This window comes from Oncorhynchus mykiss, chromosome 20 (assembly GCF_013265735.2).
Source record: "Oncorhynchus mykiss isolate Arlee chromosome 20, USDA_OmykA_1.1, whole genome shotgun sequence".
Classification (NCBI taxonomy): Eukaryota; Metazoa; Chordata; class Actinopteri; order Salmoniformes; family Salmonidae; genus Oncorhynchus; species Oncorhynchus mykiss.
Window position 1 is genome coordinate 6,261,516 of NC_048584.1, and position 18,547 is coordinate 6,280,062.

The window sequence follows — 18,547 nt, forward strand, 5'->3', positions numbered from 1 at the left end:
TAAGCGCAAACCGGCAATTTCGTAGACCACTAAAGATTTAAAAGGTGCAGTACGGGCATTTTTTAATAAATAACACCAGAGGGCGCTATTTGTTTACGTTTATCAGTTCCATAAATTGACGCTTGATAAAACAAAATGTTCTTTCGAATCCATTGCTTATGTTTAGTCTACCACACAGGGTGCTATGACGTTTGTAGGTTACCTTCTTTCTTTCTCCATTTAAGACAGTCTTTTGTCACGAGTGAGTGTCCTACTTTCCTCAAGTTTTTGGACTTGTCTTTTTTATACCTCATCTCAACTGTGTATCTTTAAGTTACAATTGATCCTTTTATTGAAAAACTGATGTCTGCTGATGTGTAATTCAGACAATCGAACAAAACAAAATAAATCTCCTGAGTGCACTGCTACAAACTGCATTAAAATACACACACACATACCAAATGTGAAAGACAAACCATTTTATTGGACTTACCCTAAGCAAGACCATAAATCTATCCCAGTAACATTAGTTATTTTAAACATTGCATAAAACATGGTATTAGTCATAAGTGACTGATGTAGTGATGACATGATAATCTTTGATATCAACAGCGTCATCATTCTGATTAAGGAATAATAGACCTAAATGTGACCATCTTCAATCATGCATTGCAGTATTCTGTGATCAAATAACCAGCTGACTCATAATATACTGGGAACTTGACTGGATACTTTGGTGCACAAAATATAATGGTTATTTCTCCATGGCATGTAGTCTAGCAGTGAGGAGAAGGATGCTGCTGAGGAAGTAGTGCAGCCAGTTTATACAGGCCAGACCAAAGTACACAGACTGCTAAGGTTAAGATGGAACCAAGTAAACTAAACCAAAAAAAAGAATCTCACTGCAACAAAACTCATTAGACCAAAACTAGTCTCATCGAGCTGCCTGAACGTGTCACCATTCCACTTATAATCACCATCACAAAAAAAAAGTCTCAAATTAAAATCTCACATAATTTGGGCAGTACCATTTAAGTTTACATAGTCTGTCCTCAAGAGATTACTAGCACTTTGAAATGTAAACATAAATTAACAGTAACTATCAACATGTGTTTAAAATGTATCTGGAGTGGGGAGTGCTTGTTTTCTTTGTGCCAGTCAAAACAAGTCAGGATCTGTTAAGGTATGTGAGGGTGTGCAAGATATCTGGAAGGCTTCAGAATACTATAGCAAATGTAAACATAGCCAAGCGCCGGCAAAAACACCCACTCTTATTTGATTGGAAATTATGAAATCTGCAAAGAAGTTCACTTTATAAGCCCTTGTGTGTATATATAACAAAAATATGCATCCATCCAATAAACTTTAATTATATAGAATTATTACGTGAAAAGAGAGTGCGGGTGTGTGTGAGAGAGGAGTTGTGTCTGTGTCCTGCTGCACAGTGTGCCTGCAGCCAGAAATGTTGTTGTTTTCTTATCTCGACACTAAAAGTTAATGTGTAAGCTGCACATAAGACATTGTATTTGGTCGTCACTGCATGGGAAAAGGCAACACTATCAAAAGTTAGAAGTTCATGAAATATCGGACAGCACAATGCCACATCTCAGGCCAGAAACAACTCAGTGTGTGTGTGTATATATATATTTAAAAAAAATAAAAAGTCCTGAAATGCAGTATTTCCCCTTAACAGTGTTGCAGGATAAGGAAAGCATTGTGCACAGTGTTCCTCCTATTGTAGAGCTTGAAATGCTGTGTATGAAGTCTCCACAATACAAAATGCCTCAAAGAATGTGTAGATTTCCAAGACAAATACATCTTTGTACAACTTAACAGTCAACGTCTGAGCCAAGGTATATTTCCTCTTATTGGATATCAAAAAGACGTTCCAGGTGTGTTCTAACTAAAGCAGATATTGAGCATCAACAATTGAAATCCTGATTTACAAATCTTAATATGCAGAGACCTCTGTACAAACGTTGCAAAACTCGAGTCAACATAATTTAATTGTCAAGACTTTCTAGCTTGTAAGATCCAGTACAACAACGTACATTTGTAGTTGTGTTTAACTATACAGTGTACAAAACGTGCAGTTCGAGTTAAATATGAATATTGGAATTTTTAGATTATGTACATCAAAAAACCTAAGGATATTAAAATATATTCCTTCACCGTTAGTCCCCCAAAAATATTAGCACACCCCAACCTTTCCCTAAAATATCTTACCCCCAAATAGACTTTATTAAACTAAATGTACCCTCTAAAAATACAAAGGATAAACCAGTTAAGGAAGTATTAAACGTGTTTGAAACCTAAATGAATTTCTCAAAAAAATATTTTAATCTACTGACAGTACAGGTTTAAGCTTGATAATATAGATAGACCATCATGATCCCTTACAAGATTCCCTTGAGTTAGAAGGTGTAAGAAACTCAAAAGTAGCCCCTGAGTGAATCATTGGCCGTGTATGACCATGTTTTATAGCATAAAATATTTAAATGATTATAATTCATCATTTGTTGGAAAACTTGTCACTAATTTAAAAAAATCCAGTTTAACTGTACAGGCACAAAAAGTATGTAAACAGACTTATTTACATAATAAAATATAAAATGGAGTAAAAACAAACAAATGTAAGTCCCTCTCGACTAATGTCTTCTCTGTTGAGTGAAAGGTTCTTCCTCGTCAATGATATGTTTGCATCGTTATACCTGGAGCTCGTAATACTGATCCGTCACATTCGGGATCCCCTCTCCTGAAGAATCTGCAAAGGCAAAAGGCATTCAAATCAGTTAATGTTAAAATAAAATGTTATTCCTGCAATTACCTAACTGTAAATGAGAAACTATACTACACTACAACAGGCTCATATCTAAATATGACGGGCATACAGTATGTTAGAAGTAATGAGTGTGATCATTAAGTCTGGTATCTGTGAATGGGTCACACACACACAGCAGTAGAGGGAAAGGATATGTTTAGGGGTTTTCTAAGCTAACCACACCATCCAGGCCAGCATTATAAAGCAAATACACTGAGTGTACAAAACATTAAGGATACCTGCTCTTTCCATGACTGACCAGGTGAAAGCTATGATCCCTTATTTATGTCACTTGTTAAATCCACTTCAAATCAAAGTAGTTGAAGGGGAGTAGACGAGCTAAAGAAGGATTTAAGACAGGAGACATGGATTGTGTGCCATACAGAGGGTGACAAAAGATTTAAGTGCCTTTGAATGGGGTATGGTAGTAGGTGCCAGGTGCACCGGTTTGTGTCTAGAACTGCAACGCTGCTGGGTTTCACACTCAACAGTTTCCTATGTGTCTCAAGAACAGTCCACCACCCAAAGGACATCCAGCCAACTTGACACAACTGTGGGAAGCATTGGAGTCAACACGGGCCAGCATCCCTGTGGAACACTTTAGACACCTTGTAGAGTCAATGCCCCGACGAATTGAGGCCGTTCTGAGGGCAAAAAGGGCTGCAACTCAATATTAGGAAGGTGGTCCTAACGTTCGGTATGATCAGTGTATTTGCACATGCTAAATGAAAAGCTTGACAGGTGTAGTCAACCTTGGTCCTAAAGAGTGTGTTGAACCAGATGATGTCAGAGGAAGGCCCTAAAAATTGTCAAAGACTACAGCCACCCTAGTCAGACTGTTCTCTCTGCTACCGCACGGCAAGCGGTACCGGAGTGCCAAGTCGAGGTCCAAGAGGCTTCTAAACAGCTTCTACCCCAAGCTATAAGACTCCTGAACAGCTAATGAAATGGCTACCCAGACTATTTGCATTGCCTGCCCCCCCCCACCCCCCTACTCTGTTATTATCTATGCATAGTCACTTTAATAGCTCTACCTACATGTACATATTACCTCGACACCAGTGCCCCCACACAGACTCTGTACCCCCTGTATATAGCCCCGCTATTGTTATTTACTACTGCTCTTTAATTATTTGCAATTCTTCTTACTTTTTTTGTTGGTATTTTCTTAACTGCATTGTTGGTTAAGGGCTTGTAAGTAAACATTTCACTGTAAGGTTGTTGTAATCAGAGCAGGTGACAAATAACATTTGATTTGAAAGACGAAGTGACTGAAAGCCTGACAGGACCAAAATCCCAGACACAATCCTCTCATGGACCAGGGTTACAAGCACCAGGGCGAAGACACATGGTGGAGTTATGGAAAGAAAAACGTAAGAATACGAGAGTCGAAAGAAAGGAGGGGCAGGAGTTAGGAGGGCAGCAGAGCTGAGCTCTCACCGTTGAGTCATAAGTGCTCAACCCTAATCAGAGTCATTCATTTCATAATCCGTCTCTTCATCTTCACTCTGAGCAACATGCAGCATGCAAATGGCACAGGAAGAAGACAAGTCTTTACAAGAATGAAAATGAATGGGGAGAAAATGTCAAGGGTAAAGTGGGGTGGGGGGGGAACAACATATGGGGTTGTGTAAATGTTACAAAAAACATTCACCTTCCAACTAACTAACATCAGTCCAATGAAGACTCTCCGACTGGGGATGCATCACTAACCAGGTTTCCATCCAACCATTCCATGCAAATGAATTACCTGATGCATAAAAACTCACAACAGGACTGATGGAAACAGCAGATGTGTGTAAAAATGTCCCATTGCCGACAAAACATTCTAGACAAAGTGGGATCATTTTTTGGTCGGTGAATTCTTTTGTGACAATTCGATGGAAACTCCTTTATGTGCAAATATTGATATAAACTAAACCATCGTGTATAAGTAAACTTGGAGTCACGCAATTATATGTTAGGTTGTACTACCAATACCACATGGAAAAGCATTAAGAGTTCATATGCAGATGAAATAAGGTTTGATGAACTTCATGGTGGTTAAGTGATGGACAGTGATGAGCTTGATGCAAATGTTCTAATAAATATTGGAGGGTATTATTTGAATGCTGGTGACATGATCTGTTTGGCTGCCAATTACAAATGATACTGCTCTTATCCATCCCTCATCATATAACCTATCCTGTCCACTTTATCAGTTGAACTGTTGTCAAGAGCGCATACACCAATTTTTTAATGCAAATTTTGCACTAAAATCTGTCACCAATTGGATAGAAACCTAGCTGACTACTATTACACCTCTTGGACTTGATTCTCAAAAGTGCTAGCCTCCAACACTCTACTCAACAAATTGGATGCAGTCTATCGCAGTGCCATCCGTGTTGTCACCAAAGCCCCATACACTACCCACCACTGCGACCTGTACGCTCTCGTTGGTTGGCCCTCGCTTCATACTCGTCGCTAAACCCACTGGCTACAGGTTATCTACAAGTCTAGGTAAAGCCCCGCCTTATCTCAGCTCACTGGTCACCATAGCAGCACCCACTCGTAGCACGCACTCCAGCAGGTGTATCTCACCTGGGCACCCCCAAAGCCAATTCCCCCTTTGGTCGCCTTTTCTTCCAGTTCTCTGCTGCCAATGACTGGAACGAACTGCAAAAATCACTGAAGCTGGAGACTCATGTCTCCCTCACCAGCTTTAAGCACCAGTTGTCAGAGCATCTCACAGATCACTGCACCTGTACATAGCCCATCTATCTACCTCATCCCCATTCTGTATTTATTTATCTATCTTGCTCCTTTGCACCCCAGTATCTCTACTTGCACATTCATCTTCTGCACATCTACCATTCCAGTGTTTAATTGGTATATTGTAATACTTCGCCACCATGGCCTATTTATTGCCTTAACTCCCTTATCTTACCTCATTTGCACACACTGTATATAGACTTTTTTATTTTTTTTTTACTGTATTATTGACTGTATGTTTTGTTTATTCCATGTGTAACTCTGTGTTGGTGTGTGTCGAATTGCTATGCTTGATCTTGGCCAGGTCGCAGTTGCAAATAAGAACTTGTTCTCAACTAGCCTACATGGTTAAATAAAGGTGAAATAAAAATGTAGCAAATATATATATATATATATATATATATATATAATCCTTTTTTACATTTAAAAATATTTTTTAATCATTTGGACATTGACGGGTCGGAGGGAAGGCTACTTTCACATCTAGTAAGATTCACTTGCAATCGAGCTGATATGCCCTCTCTTAAGCGGTCTCTGTGATTGCTTTGCTCCGTACCAAAGTGACATATAAATCTGATTTAATCTAAGACTTCTTGGGGGCTTTCACACCAAATTGTTTTGGAGCAATTTCCCCCTTAGTTTGGTTCGTTTGGACTGGTGCGAACACTATCCGGAGTGCACTAAACAATGCACCGTGGTTCATACAAAAATGGAGGTCTTGGTCAGATTCCATTTGCACCATGGTACGGTTGGCTGCAGGTGTGAATGCAGTCCGGACCAAACAGAGGAAAATAACCAGAGGCGTGCAGTAGGCCGATTATTGGTTGTTTGACTGTAAGCTTTTGATGAAATGCAAGCAGAAGCCTATCATAACTTAATATTCCTGAAACATTGTAAGTAGCACTGCATTTATGGGCACATCTGATGCAGATTAGGGAAGACTGCAAGTGAATCTTACTTGAAGGCTATATCTCCAATCGAGCCGATATGCCTTCTCTCATTGCCTGCCTGCCTGCCCACCTCCCCAACCCCCATTTACCTTGTGCCATTATCTCCCACATGTTGTTGGAAGACCAAAGCGAAAGACATATGACGTTTGGGACACACAAGTTATGCTTCTTGATAGTCAGATGGATTTAACGTTAGAATTTTTCCCCAATAAACAAATTACTTGCATGAACACGTGTTTTTTGGTGGGGCATTTTAGTTTGTTTGACATTTGGCAATATGAAACCAAATGAACCAAAATGAAAAAAATACAACACAACAAATAATCCAACTGATTCAAACTATAGCTCAAAACTGTGTGTGAAAACACCCTTAAATCGCAGCCTATTTGCAACAATTCAATAGAATGACCAAATCTGGGACTAGAAGGAGCCTGATGAAAATAAGTGAGTGAAGCATGCCCTGGAGGACTGGGCACCTGCAGATGGGACTAGTAATTCCCACAGCTAGGCCTGCTAATTTGATCCAAAAGCCCTCAGAGAATGAACTTCCCCACTAATAGTCCCAGTAATCCTCAAGCCCATGTTCAAGGTCCTACTAACATGGATATTTGATTTTTTGGGGGGGGAGGGTGTAGTCTGACTGATAGCTTTACACTAACAGAACTGTCCTTTTTATTTAGACACCAAATTGTTGAAAGTAAATGTTAACTGCTATGAAAAAGGACTTGATTCAATGAAGGCTAATTCAATCGCTAACCTAACTAATTGACCAATGTTTTATACTTTTCAGAAAATACAAAATTCGCATTTATCAATTAATTACTCTGTGCAGCAGTCCAAACCCATCTTCTTTAAAATTGACTCCTCTATGAGCGTTTACGTCAGCAAACCAGGGCCATTTATCACTGTCCCATAGAAGCAAGGTTAGTAAATGTGGTACATTCAGACATCCAGAACAAGCCACTATTCAGACAAGCTTGTCATGGAATTCTCACTTGCCTGACTGCCGGTGTTCACACTCACCTTGGCTTTCTCACTGGGCTCACTGTTTGTGCCGTATGATTGGTTGTGCAGCTCCTTGGAGACCACACAAAGGAACTCAGATTGGTCTTCGTTTCCGTAGTTATAAGAGGAGCCAATGCTGACCAGCTGGGGGGGTGAGAGGAGAGAGAGAGAGAGAACCGAAATAATTAGCTTCAGAGACAAAATGAGGACAGAAAGTGGGTTACAGTGTACTTAGATAACAGAAATGTGATGAGTTTGAACAGTAATAAAAAGCATTAGATAATAGGTAGAAAACATGAGCTTGAAACAGTTCAGAACACAATGTGAATTGGCTATAGGCGTCGGTAATATACCGTACACCGGGGTATTTGAAATTAGCCACTAGATGGTTTTCCAATACCGTCAAAACTACTACTAATTACGTTTATTTAGAATAATAAAAGTTCATATTTATAGCTACATTCAAGTAAATACCTGCAGTCAACTTGTGTGATACGTAAGGAGATAAAGATTGCGTTCTTCATTTCACCAGTCACAACTTTTCATTATGAAGCTTACAGGTAGTCCCCAATCACACGGAGTTTGTTTACAAGCACGACGAGACCAGAGCCTTGAGTCACTCACTGCTGTGCAGCCAGGTGATCTAGTTACAGTATGGAATGCACAACTAAAATGTCAGAGTGCACCAAACAGACCAACTCGTCACCTAATGTATTTACTATTAAGTGAGAGTGCTGTATTTATACCTGGAATATCAGTTTTCAACAGGAAACGTTCACAAATAGCTGGAGTGGGTCTTTAAAGGGTTAACTTTTTAAGGACAAATAACACAACTTAGACAGGGACAACAGATTGTTAAACAAACATGCAGACGGTGGTGATGTCATGCAAATTAACGCGGAGTACTTCGGCCTACAAAATACATATGACATGTTCCTCCTCTTAGTCGAATGCGTTTAACGTGTGTTCAGCCAGTCAGTATGTGTACAGTACAGAGTACTCTGTGGGTGTGCATGTCTCGACATGCCCGGACTCATTAGCCACTTCTGCAGGAGCCGTGTTGTTCCCAAGAGACGTCTCACACAGGAGGCAAGAGTATTTTGCTACTCTATATTGATTGCTAAATGTTATAGCTACCAGCTACTGTACCAAGTACAACCAGTGTCAGTTCTCACCCATGGCGATACCCATTCAAGTCCAACGATATGGTCAAAACCTCAACTGAACCCAAATGTGTCTTCAAGTGCAGTCAACTTGCAGATCACTTGTTTTCTGAGGTAACTCTGAATAAGCATTCATACACCACACCCCGCTGCACCACTCGGCAGCCTAAGGCACTGCATCTCAGTACTAGAGGCGTCATTACAGATCCTGGTTCGACTACAGGCGCAATTGCAACTGGCCGTGATTGGGAGTCTCATAGGGCGGCACACAATTGGCCCAGCGTCGTTCGGGTTTGCTCGGGGTAGGCCGTCATTGTAAATCATTTTTTGTTCTTAACCGACTTGCCTAGTTAAAAAAATAAAAAAATAAACCTGAAGGCAGCCCAGGATCGGGTTCAGTAGCACAAATTGAAGAAAAATATCAGAAAAGGGTGTGAAACTGGGCAGTACTCTCTGAACTTCTCCAATAAAAAAACGTCTACATTTTCTGTTGGAAAACGTGCCCTAATGAACAACCCAGGACTGAGTGGCTCTGAATGAGGAGTAATTGGTTACATATCCCCAGACGACTAGACTCACTGCTGCTGAGCCTTAAGCTAAGGTCAAGTATGTGTTTTAAGGTGTTTCCCGTCTGACCCTTGTAAGACTATTAGTGACATTCCAGCTGTCTGGGAGATCCAGTGATCCTCTCCCCACAGGGACAGTGGGGCCAGGGGAGACTCAATACTCTTGGGATCTGTAATGCAGCAGAAATGTTTTGATGAATGTACCACAGGTGGACTCCAATCAAGTTGTAGAAACATCAAGGATGATCAATGGAAATAGGATTCGCCTGAGCTCAATTTCAAGTCTCATAGCAAAGTGTTTGAATACTAAGGTAAATAAGGTATGTCAATTTTTTATGAATAAAAAAACATTTTGCTTTGTCATTATGGGGTATTGTGTGTAGATTGAGGATTTATTATTAATTTATTTTTACTTAATCCATTTTAGAATACAGCTATAACGTAACAAAATGTGGACAAAAATCAAGGGGTCTGAATACTTTGAATGCACTGTATGTTAAAGATTAAACATGGTCCCAAAAATGTCCTCTTAAGACAATACATTGTCAAGAAAAACATGTAAATAACAAGGAGTATTACCAGAAAACTGACAACATAGTCAAACAGACACAAAGGGTGCAGTGTTCATTTGGGTCTTGGTTGGACAAACAGTACACATCTTAAAATCAACTCAAAATGGCCACCTTGTGTGCATAAAGCTGGGATACACAGAGGCCAAAAGGGTTATGAATGGGTACATAGGAGACATGCAGTCACCAGCCCAAGGACAGAACATTGTGGGACACACCTTTCCACTGTGGTTTGGGAAAGTAGACTCCTCCCCTTTCACAATTCAGCAGAAACTGACTTCTGGGCCCACCCATAACCTATACTGACAAGCTACAACAACCAATCAGAGCAGAGGGATGCCTAGATTACATATAAGACACTGAAGAAAAAAGAAAAAAGAAAAAAAAAAGACTTTCAAATTAATGGATTGTATTGGTTTGGGTGATAGGGTGAGGGAAGTACAAATAAAATAACATTTTTCTCCTTGTGATGGGAGTCAGCGTTACCTGCTCAAACTTCCAGCCGTCTGACATTGTGGACACCATCTGGGTGAGCTCCTCCTCTTGGCACTGCAGCACCCGGTACACATGCTTCACTGGAGCCTGGGGAAAGAGTGGGAGCTTTACCCGACCCATATGCATTGGGTGTATAACCCATTAGGACGTCCACTCACGTTGCTCAAAATGACAAAATAAACATTTCGATAATGCATCGAAACAGAACATGCAACTTAAGTAACGAAGCAGCCAATAAAAAGTTATATTCGAAAATTTGCCAACATGCACCTCGACACTGGTGCCCCCGCACATTGACTCTGACCGGGTACCCCCTGCTATTGTTATTTACTGCTGCTCTTTAATTATTTGTTATTCTTATCGCTTACTCTTTTTTTTCTCTTTTTATTCGGTGCATGTGACAAATAACATTTGATTTTGATTTGAAAACTCCATTCTAAACAGGCAACTGGATATCGGTTCCATATGCAACAACTAGGATGGGTTGCTAATATGACTAGGATTGTGCCTTTGGCTTCTGGACAATGAAATAAAGTTGATATGAAAACCAATAGAACAGGATATAAATGGCATAGCGGTGAGTCCATTAGGGAAGTAAAGGTACATCTGTCTACACAGAAATATAATCATTCAAAATACTGAAACAGAAAGCATGACTGCCACAAAAAAAATTGCTGTGGATTGTTTCAAATCACAATAGACCTAGCTGATTATTCAGTTGCAGCTGTCAGTGAAAAGCATCTAAGATGTGTCTTGATTCTAATTTAAAGTGTTGAGAGAAAAAGGGGAGGGGTGTGTGGCGAAGATATAGACGAGTCTCTCTCCAGAATGGGTCAGCTGTCTCCCACCAATTCTTGCACATTCATTGGGCGACTCGTATACCCTTGGATGATTTGCCATTTTTGGAGTGGAAACATTATTTGCAGAGTTCACAACCTGCTACACTTGTGAGAGAAACAAGTTTTGGTTTAGTTCATAACCATTTACCAGATTTGTCTTTTGTTTGGAGTGCTTCATGTGAGCAATGAGAATGTCTGCTTTCTATGTCCTGATAATGTTGAGGGAGCATGCGTGCCTGAGCACGCATAGAAGTACCTGGCCTGCTACACGGAAATGTAGGAAAGTGTTTTTTTAACATCCATTGCGAACAATATTAAAAAAAGATATAGTTCCTGGGCCTCCCAAGTGTCACAGCGGTCTAAGGCACTGCATCGCAGTGCTAGATTCGTTACAACAGCCCCGGGTTCATTCCCAGGGGGTGCCACAACCGGCCGTGGCTGGGAGTCCCATAGGACGGCACACAATTTGCCCAGCATCGTCCGGGTTAAGGGAGGGCTTTACTTGGCTCATCGCTCCCTAGCAACTCCTTGTGATGGGCCGGGTGCCTGCAGGCTGAACGGTGTTTCCTCCGACACATTGGTGCGGCTGACTTCCGGGTTAAGCTGGTGGCTGTTAAGGAGTGTGGTTAGGCGAACGCATGACTCCACCTTCGCCTCTCCTGAGCCCGTTGGGGAGTTGCAGCGATCAGACAAGATGGAGAAAAAGGGTGGTAAAATACAATACACACAGTCAAGTCTGGACACCTACTCATTAAAAGGTTTCAATTTATTTCCACTATTTTCTACAATGTAGAATAATAGTGAAGACATCCACACTATGAAATAACACATATGGAATCATGTACTAAGCAAAACAAGTGCTCTTCAAAGTAACCACCCTTTGCACACTCTTGGCACTCTCAACCAGCTTCACCTGGAATGCTTTTCCAACGGTCTTAAAGGAGTTCCAACATATGTAAAGCACTTGTTGGCTACATTTCCTTCACTCTGCAGTCCAACTCATCCCAAACCATCTCAATTGGTTTGAGATTAGGTGATTGTGGAGGCCAGGTCATCTGATGCAGCACTCCATCACTCTTCTTGGTCAAATAGCCCGTACACAGCCTGGAGGTGTCTTGGCTCAATGTCCTTTTAGAAATAATTGATTGTCCCACTAAGCGCAAACCAGATGGGATGGCGTATCGCTGCAGAATGCTGTGGTAGCGATGCTGGTTAAGTGTGCCTTGAATTCTAAACAAATCCCTGGCAGGGTCACTAGCAAAGCACCGCCACACCACCTCCTCCATGCTTCACGATGGGAACCACACGTGGAGATAATCCATTCACCTACTCTGTGTTACATAGACACGGCGGTTGGAACCAAAAATCTCAAATTTGGACTCATCAGACCAAAAGGACAGATTTCCACCGGTCTAATGTCCATTGCTCATGTTTCTTGGCCCAAGCAAGTCTCCTCTTCTTATTAGTGTCCTTTAGTAGTGGTTTCTTTGCAGCAATTTGACCATGAAGTCCTGCAGTCTTCTCTGAACAGTTGATGTCTGTTACTTGAACTCTGAAGCATTTATTTGGGCTGCAATTTCTGAGGCTGGTTATTCGAATGAACTTATCCTCTGAAGCAGAGGTAACTCTGGGTCTTCGTTTCCAGTGGCGGTCCTCTTGAGAGACAGTTTCATCATAGCGCTTGATGGTTCCACAAATTGACTTTTAACAAGGCACACCTAATTGAAGTTAGGTTAATGGAAATGCATTTTAGGTGACTAAATCATGAAGCTGGTTGAGAGAATGCCAAGTGTGCAATGCTGTCATCAAGGCAAAGGGTGTCTACTTTGAAGAATCTAAAATGTATTTTGATTTGTTTAACACCTTATTGGTGACTGCATGATTCCATGTGTTATTTCATAGTTTTGATGCCTTCACTACTATTCTTCAATGTAGAAAATAGTAAAAATAAAGAAAAACCCTTGAATGAGTAGGTCTGTCCAAACTTTTGACTGGCACACACACACACTTGAAGTCGGCAATTTACATACACTTAGGTTGGAGTCATTAAAACTTGTTTTTCAACTACTACAAATTTTTCTTGTTAATAACAAACTATCATTTTGGTAAGTCAGTTAGGACATCTACTTTGTGCATGACAAGTATTTTTATTTTTTTTATCTCAAAAAGAAAATAAGCCAAAACTGCAGAAAAAAAATTGTAGACCTCCACAAGTCTGGTTCATCCTTGGGAGCAATTTCCAAATGCCTGAAGGCACCACGTTCATCTGTACAAACAATAGTATGCAAGTATAAACACCATGGGACCACGCAGCCGTCATACCCCTCAGGAAGGAGATGTGTTCTGTCTCCTAGAGATGAATGTACTTGTGCGAAAAGTACAAATCAATCCCAAAAATAGAACTGTTTGGCCATAATGACCATCGTTATGTCTGGAGGAAAAAGGGGGAGGCATGCAAGCTGAAGAACATCATCCCAACCGTGTGCTTGGCAGCATCATGTTGTGGGGGTGCTTTGCTGCAGGAGGGACTGGTGCATTTCACAAAATAGATGGCATCATGCGGTAGGAAAATGATGTGAATATATTGAAGCAACATCAAGACATCAGTCAGGAAGTGAAAGCTTGGTCGCAAATGGATCTTCCAAATGGACAATGACCACAAGCATACTTCCAAAGTTATGGCTTAAGGACAACAAAGTCAAGGTATTGGAGTGGCCATCACAAAGCCCCGACCTCAATCCCATAGAAAATGTGTGGGCAGAACTGAAACAGCATGCGCGAGCAAGGAGGCCTACAAACCTGACTCAGTTACACCAGCTCTGTCAGGAGGAATGGGCCAAAATTCACCCAACTTATTATGGGAAGCTTGTGGAAGGCTAGCCGAAACCTTTGACCCAAATGAAACAATTTAAAGGCAATGCTACCAAATACTAATTGAGTGTATGTAAACTTCTGACCCACTGGGAATGTGGTGAAAGAAATAAAAGCTGAAATAAATCAATTTCACATTCTTAAAATACAGCGGTGATCCTAACTGACCTAAGACAATGAATTTTCACTGGGATTAAATGTCAGGAATTGTGAAAAATATACGTTTAAATGTATTTGGCTAAAGTGTATGTAAACTTCCGACTTCAACTGTATATGTCTTTATTTTAGTTTGAAAAATCTGTCCAACAATCTCACACTTGATAATCACCAGTCCTCAGTGTGAAAGAGCAATGATAGTTATAGGCCTACTGCTGCATTGGCCTACAGTCTGAGTTCCATGCGCTCATTTCTTTAGCCACCAATGGATCAGTGTATCAATGTTAACTGAGCTTTTTGTAATTCTGATTTCTATGATAAACTACATGACAATGAATTTGCGAAACGAAAACGTTACTATTGAAATGAAACTGTTCCACGAAAATGGGCACATGAAAATCATAACTGGCACGCATAACGGTAGGATAAATTGTAAGCTTCCCCAAACTTGAAACTCATGAGCCGCCTATGAAGTTTTTGCCTATAGGCTACTTTGACGGGAGGTAAGACATGACTCATAATATGAAATAAAACATTCAGGTCTAAGTAGTTTTCAAAACGCACACTGCCTCCAACTCACATTGTAAAGTGGTGGGTGACACGCTGGTAGGCTGCTTCCTGCAATTGAATGGGAGGCGTGCTTCAATTACCAGTTGAGAATTAAAAACAGTAGCTCTTCTTTATCACGCACCAAAACGTTTAACACACGATTTCATTTAAAAATGGTTGCACAATGAATGTGCTTATAAAAGCACACGTTTTACTCCAGCAGCAACCAGCTGAGGCACTGCAGGAGAAATCCTGCTCAAAATAGGCTCGGTATGCTGTGCGGGTGTGACAGTTGTGTTGGATAAATAAGGTACACACGAAAATACAGGCCAAATTAATTCAACTAATGATGCAAATTAACCTATAAACCAATAAGCATGATGGTCAAATGTATTTCCATCGACTGGTATTGCCATCAATTAATAAAAAGCATTATTTAGCAATGGGATTTATTTTCTCCCGGCCCTTTTGGCCTACAGTTTTATTTATCGGCTTTTTTTTGTTGCTAGCAATTGAAAGTCAACGGAAAGTCAACAGACAGACATGTGCACAGAGACAGAGGCACAGAGAAGAGGCACAGAGACAGAGGCACAGAGACAGAGGCACAGAGACAGAGGCACAGAGACAGAGGCACAGAGACAGAGGCACAGAGACAGAGGCACAGAGACAGAGGCACAGAGACAGAGGCACAGAGACAGAGGCACAGAGACAGAAGCACACAGACACAGGCACACAGGCACAGGCACACAGACACAGACACAGGCACAGACAAAGTCACACAGACACAGGCACACAGACACAGGTACACAGGCAGAGAGATACTGAAGCATGGGATAGAGCAGGTGCATTTACTCTAACAGTGGACTCAGCCAAGGCCAGGAACCCCCAAAGTGATAAAAAAATCACAAGATGGCGCCGAAAGATAGGAGCTAGAAGCAGAACTGCCCTAAGCAACTTTGCAAGATTTTGTTTTTTTGTGCACAAGCATTTCACTACACCCGCAAAACATTTGCTAAACATGTGTATGTGACAAATAAAATTGATACGGGTTTAAAATAAATGAATATAAAATCAATAGAGCACAATGTGTCAATTGAGAAGTTCACCTACCTGTAATGTTTTGCAGTCACGTTCCCTGATCTTGTCCTTGAGGAGCTTTATTAATGATGTGATATTGTAGAATTCGGCTTCCTCCAAGACACCTTCAAAAACACACATTTAGAATCTATCCTGGCAAGAATGATCAACATACTGAATGGACTGCTACGGAGAATACTTGAAAGCTGACATTGGAAACCAACTGCTTCACTGTGCACCTTGGCAGTAATATGCATATCACATGCCCAGTCTTACCTTCCTCAGCCAGGTCCCTGTTGAGCACCAGCTTGCCATGCCTCAGGTAGTTCAGCACCGGCCCAAAGTATGTGGGGTCTCGGTCTATAAGATATGCACCAGTGTCATCCTGAAAATGGAACAGAAAGAAAATAAAATGTAGTCAAGACTCACAATTCACCGTTGTTGGACGATGAAGACCAAGTTGAGTAAAGAAAGGAAATCCACTGGCCAGCTGTTAATAGAATACATAAAACCACACCAAGTATATCAGGAAACAGAAGCCCTAACATCAGCCCATATAAATGAAGAAAGCGCCTGGGATCATAATCCCTGCATGGGTTGAACTTGTCACAAACGCTGTGGCCTTCCACAGTCGATTCTAGCCTATATTCCCACAAGGACTTGGGGTTTGAGCCTCATGCGCTCAAACAGCGAGCAATCCCATATTCCTGTAAGTACTGTGATTAGAACAGCATTATCTCCTTGGGGAATAGGAGGTTAAAACAATTAGAGCAGAACAGAATGAGATTTGGAACAGGAGGCCGAATCCAGAGGGGACCAAGAGGAAAACACTACTGCACCCTCTTCAATGCAAAACAATTACGACTGCAGAGTGCAACACAATCTTACATACTGTAGGCCTACAAGACGTAACAAATTACACAACAAATTACACAACTTCGTTCCATTAAAACACAGAAATCATTGAGACAGTTTGTCAGCAACCTGCAAGTAACACCTGTCCCCTGAGAAGAGAATAAAAAGATAATTCAAGTAAGGATTAAATGGAAATGGTGTATGGATGTCATTTACAAAAACAAACTTGGTGGGTGGGGGGTGAAACACAAAACAAATGTTGTGCAAATCCACTTAATACAACAGGATGTGTGAGTTTGCATGAAGTTGAGTATTTGACTTCAGGAGTGATCTAGACAAATTGTCTGAGGCACTAGAACACACACTTCATTTTCATACTTTCCAGGCCTTGGTCACAGCCTAACAAACCTAGGCAAACTCCAACTGACACACATGCATCTATTCACAGCTACCGTCACCAGATAGACGGTCACCAAATGTTGTGAAACCCAATTAGTCTTTCCTATAATGAGAAACTGTCTCAAAGCATTCTCTATAGTGCTGAACCGGAACCTTTTTGGCTGACTGGCCTCCTTTCCATGGCAAAAATACCCCAGTGGAGCCCATGGGTTATGAACTAGCCTAAATGCTCAGAGTCAGTTTCTTACTCTTCTGCAGGCACTAAAGTTTAACCACAGGTACACTACCGTTCAAAAGTTAGGTGTCACTTAGAAATGTCCTCATTTTTGAAAGCAATAAAACTGGCCTTCTTAAGACTAGCCTTCACTTCTCAGAAGAATAGACTGCTGAGTTTCAGAAGAAAGTGCTTAGTTTCTGGCCATTTTGAGCCTGTAATCGAACCTGCTGATGCTCCAGACACTCAACTAGTCTAAAGGCCAGTTTTATTGCTTCTTTAAATCAGCACAACAGTGTTCAGATGTGCTAACATAATTGCAAAAGGGTTTTCTAATGATCAATTAGCCTTTTTAAAATGATAAACTTGGATTAGCTAACACAACGTGCCATTGGAACACAGGAGTGATGGTTGCTGATAATGGGCCTCTGTAGATATTCCATAAATCAGCCGTTTCCAGCTACAATAGTCATTTACAACATTAACAATGTCTACACTGCATTTCTGATCAATTTTCTGATCCATTTGATGTAATTTTAAATGGACAAGAACTGTTGTTTCCTTTAAGTTAAAAAATGAGGACTTTTCTAAAATGACCAAACTTATTAATGGTAGTGTATATGTGGAGAGTACAGGAGAACAGAAATAGGTCAGTTAAGACTTCCATCTTCTGGTGTAGAGGCACCTCCACAACACTTACTGACTAAAGTGCTGAGCCAGGTCCATAGTGAATACATCTATTGCCATGTTTGTACTTTGTCAACGTTCAACAATGAGGGGCCATATAAAGTTTCAGTACAGACATGCCACCTAGATGTATATGCCTCAGTGATGCCATATCTGTACATTGTCTCTTGTCGGTGTGTCAGCTCTAAGCTGCACATCTGCAAATGAGGTGAACTCCACAGTCCTCTTTCTGTCTAATCCTTTGCCGGGACCCCCTTGAGTTGGTTCATTTGGGCTGGGATCTCTGGGTGCTCATGGCCCTGTGGTTGAGTCCCCACTTGAAGTAACCCTGTTTTTGGGAGAGTGGTGATGAGAGGAGCAGTGGCTCGTGATTGATGTGGACCAACACACAAAGGGCACAGTGTTTTAATGAAAAACAAGAGCCTCCCTCTGGGGGAGCACCGGTCAACAAAACACAGGGAAGTGGACGAAAGGACAAGGGAGAAAACCATAGGGAAATCGAGAGAGGGAGTAACAGAGTAGACAAGTAGTGATATAGAATGGGATAGGAGAGTAAGAAAGGGGAAACAAATTGAATCAGCTAAATTAAGTGATCACAAGT

The 18,547-nt window shown here is 41.0% G+C and overlaps 1 protein-coding gene across 3 annotated transcripts in view; it reads right to left on the reverse strand.

Annotated features, from left to right (window-relative positions):
- Positions 1-443: 443 nt before the first annotated feature.
- Positions 444-18,547, reverse strand: part of LOC110498856 (BTB/POZ domain-containing protein KCTD5) — a 44,024-nt gene continuing 25,920 nt past the window's right edge. The window contains exons 2-6 of one of the 3 annotated variants that reach the window (XM_021575518.2): positions 16,068-16,176; positions 15,825-15,916; positions 10,291-10,386; positions 7,525-7,650; positions 444-2,743 (exon numbers count right to left, since the gene is read on the reverse strand). In XM_021575518.2, the coding sequence (XP_021431193.1) occupies positions 2,714-2,743; positions 7,525-7,650; positions 10,291-10,386; positions 15,825-15,916; positions 16,068-16,176 (453 nt within the window). In that variant the 3' untranslated portion in view covers positions 444-2,713. Of the gene's footprint in view, positions 2,744-7,524; positions 7,651-7,980; positions 8,150-10,022; positions 10,115-10,290; positions 10,387-15,824; positions 15,917-16,067; positions 16,177-18,547 lie in introns of those variants that run through there. The other 2 variants (XR_005037914.1, XM_021575519.2) reach the window with 2 other exon arrangements.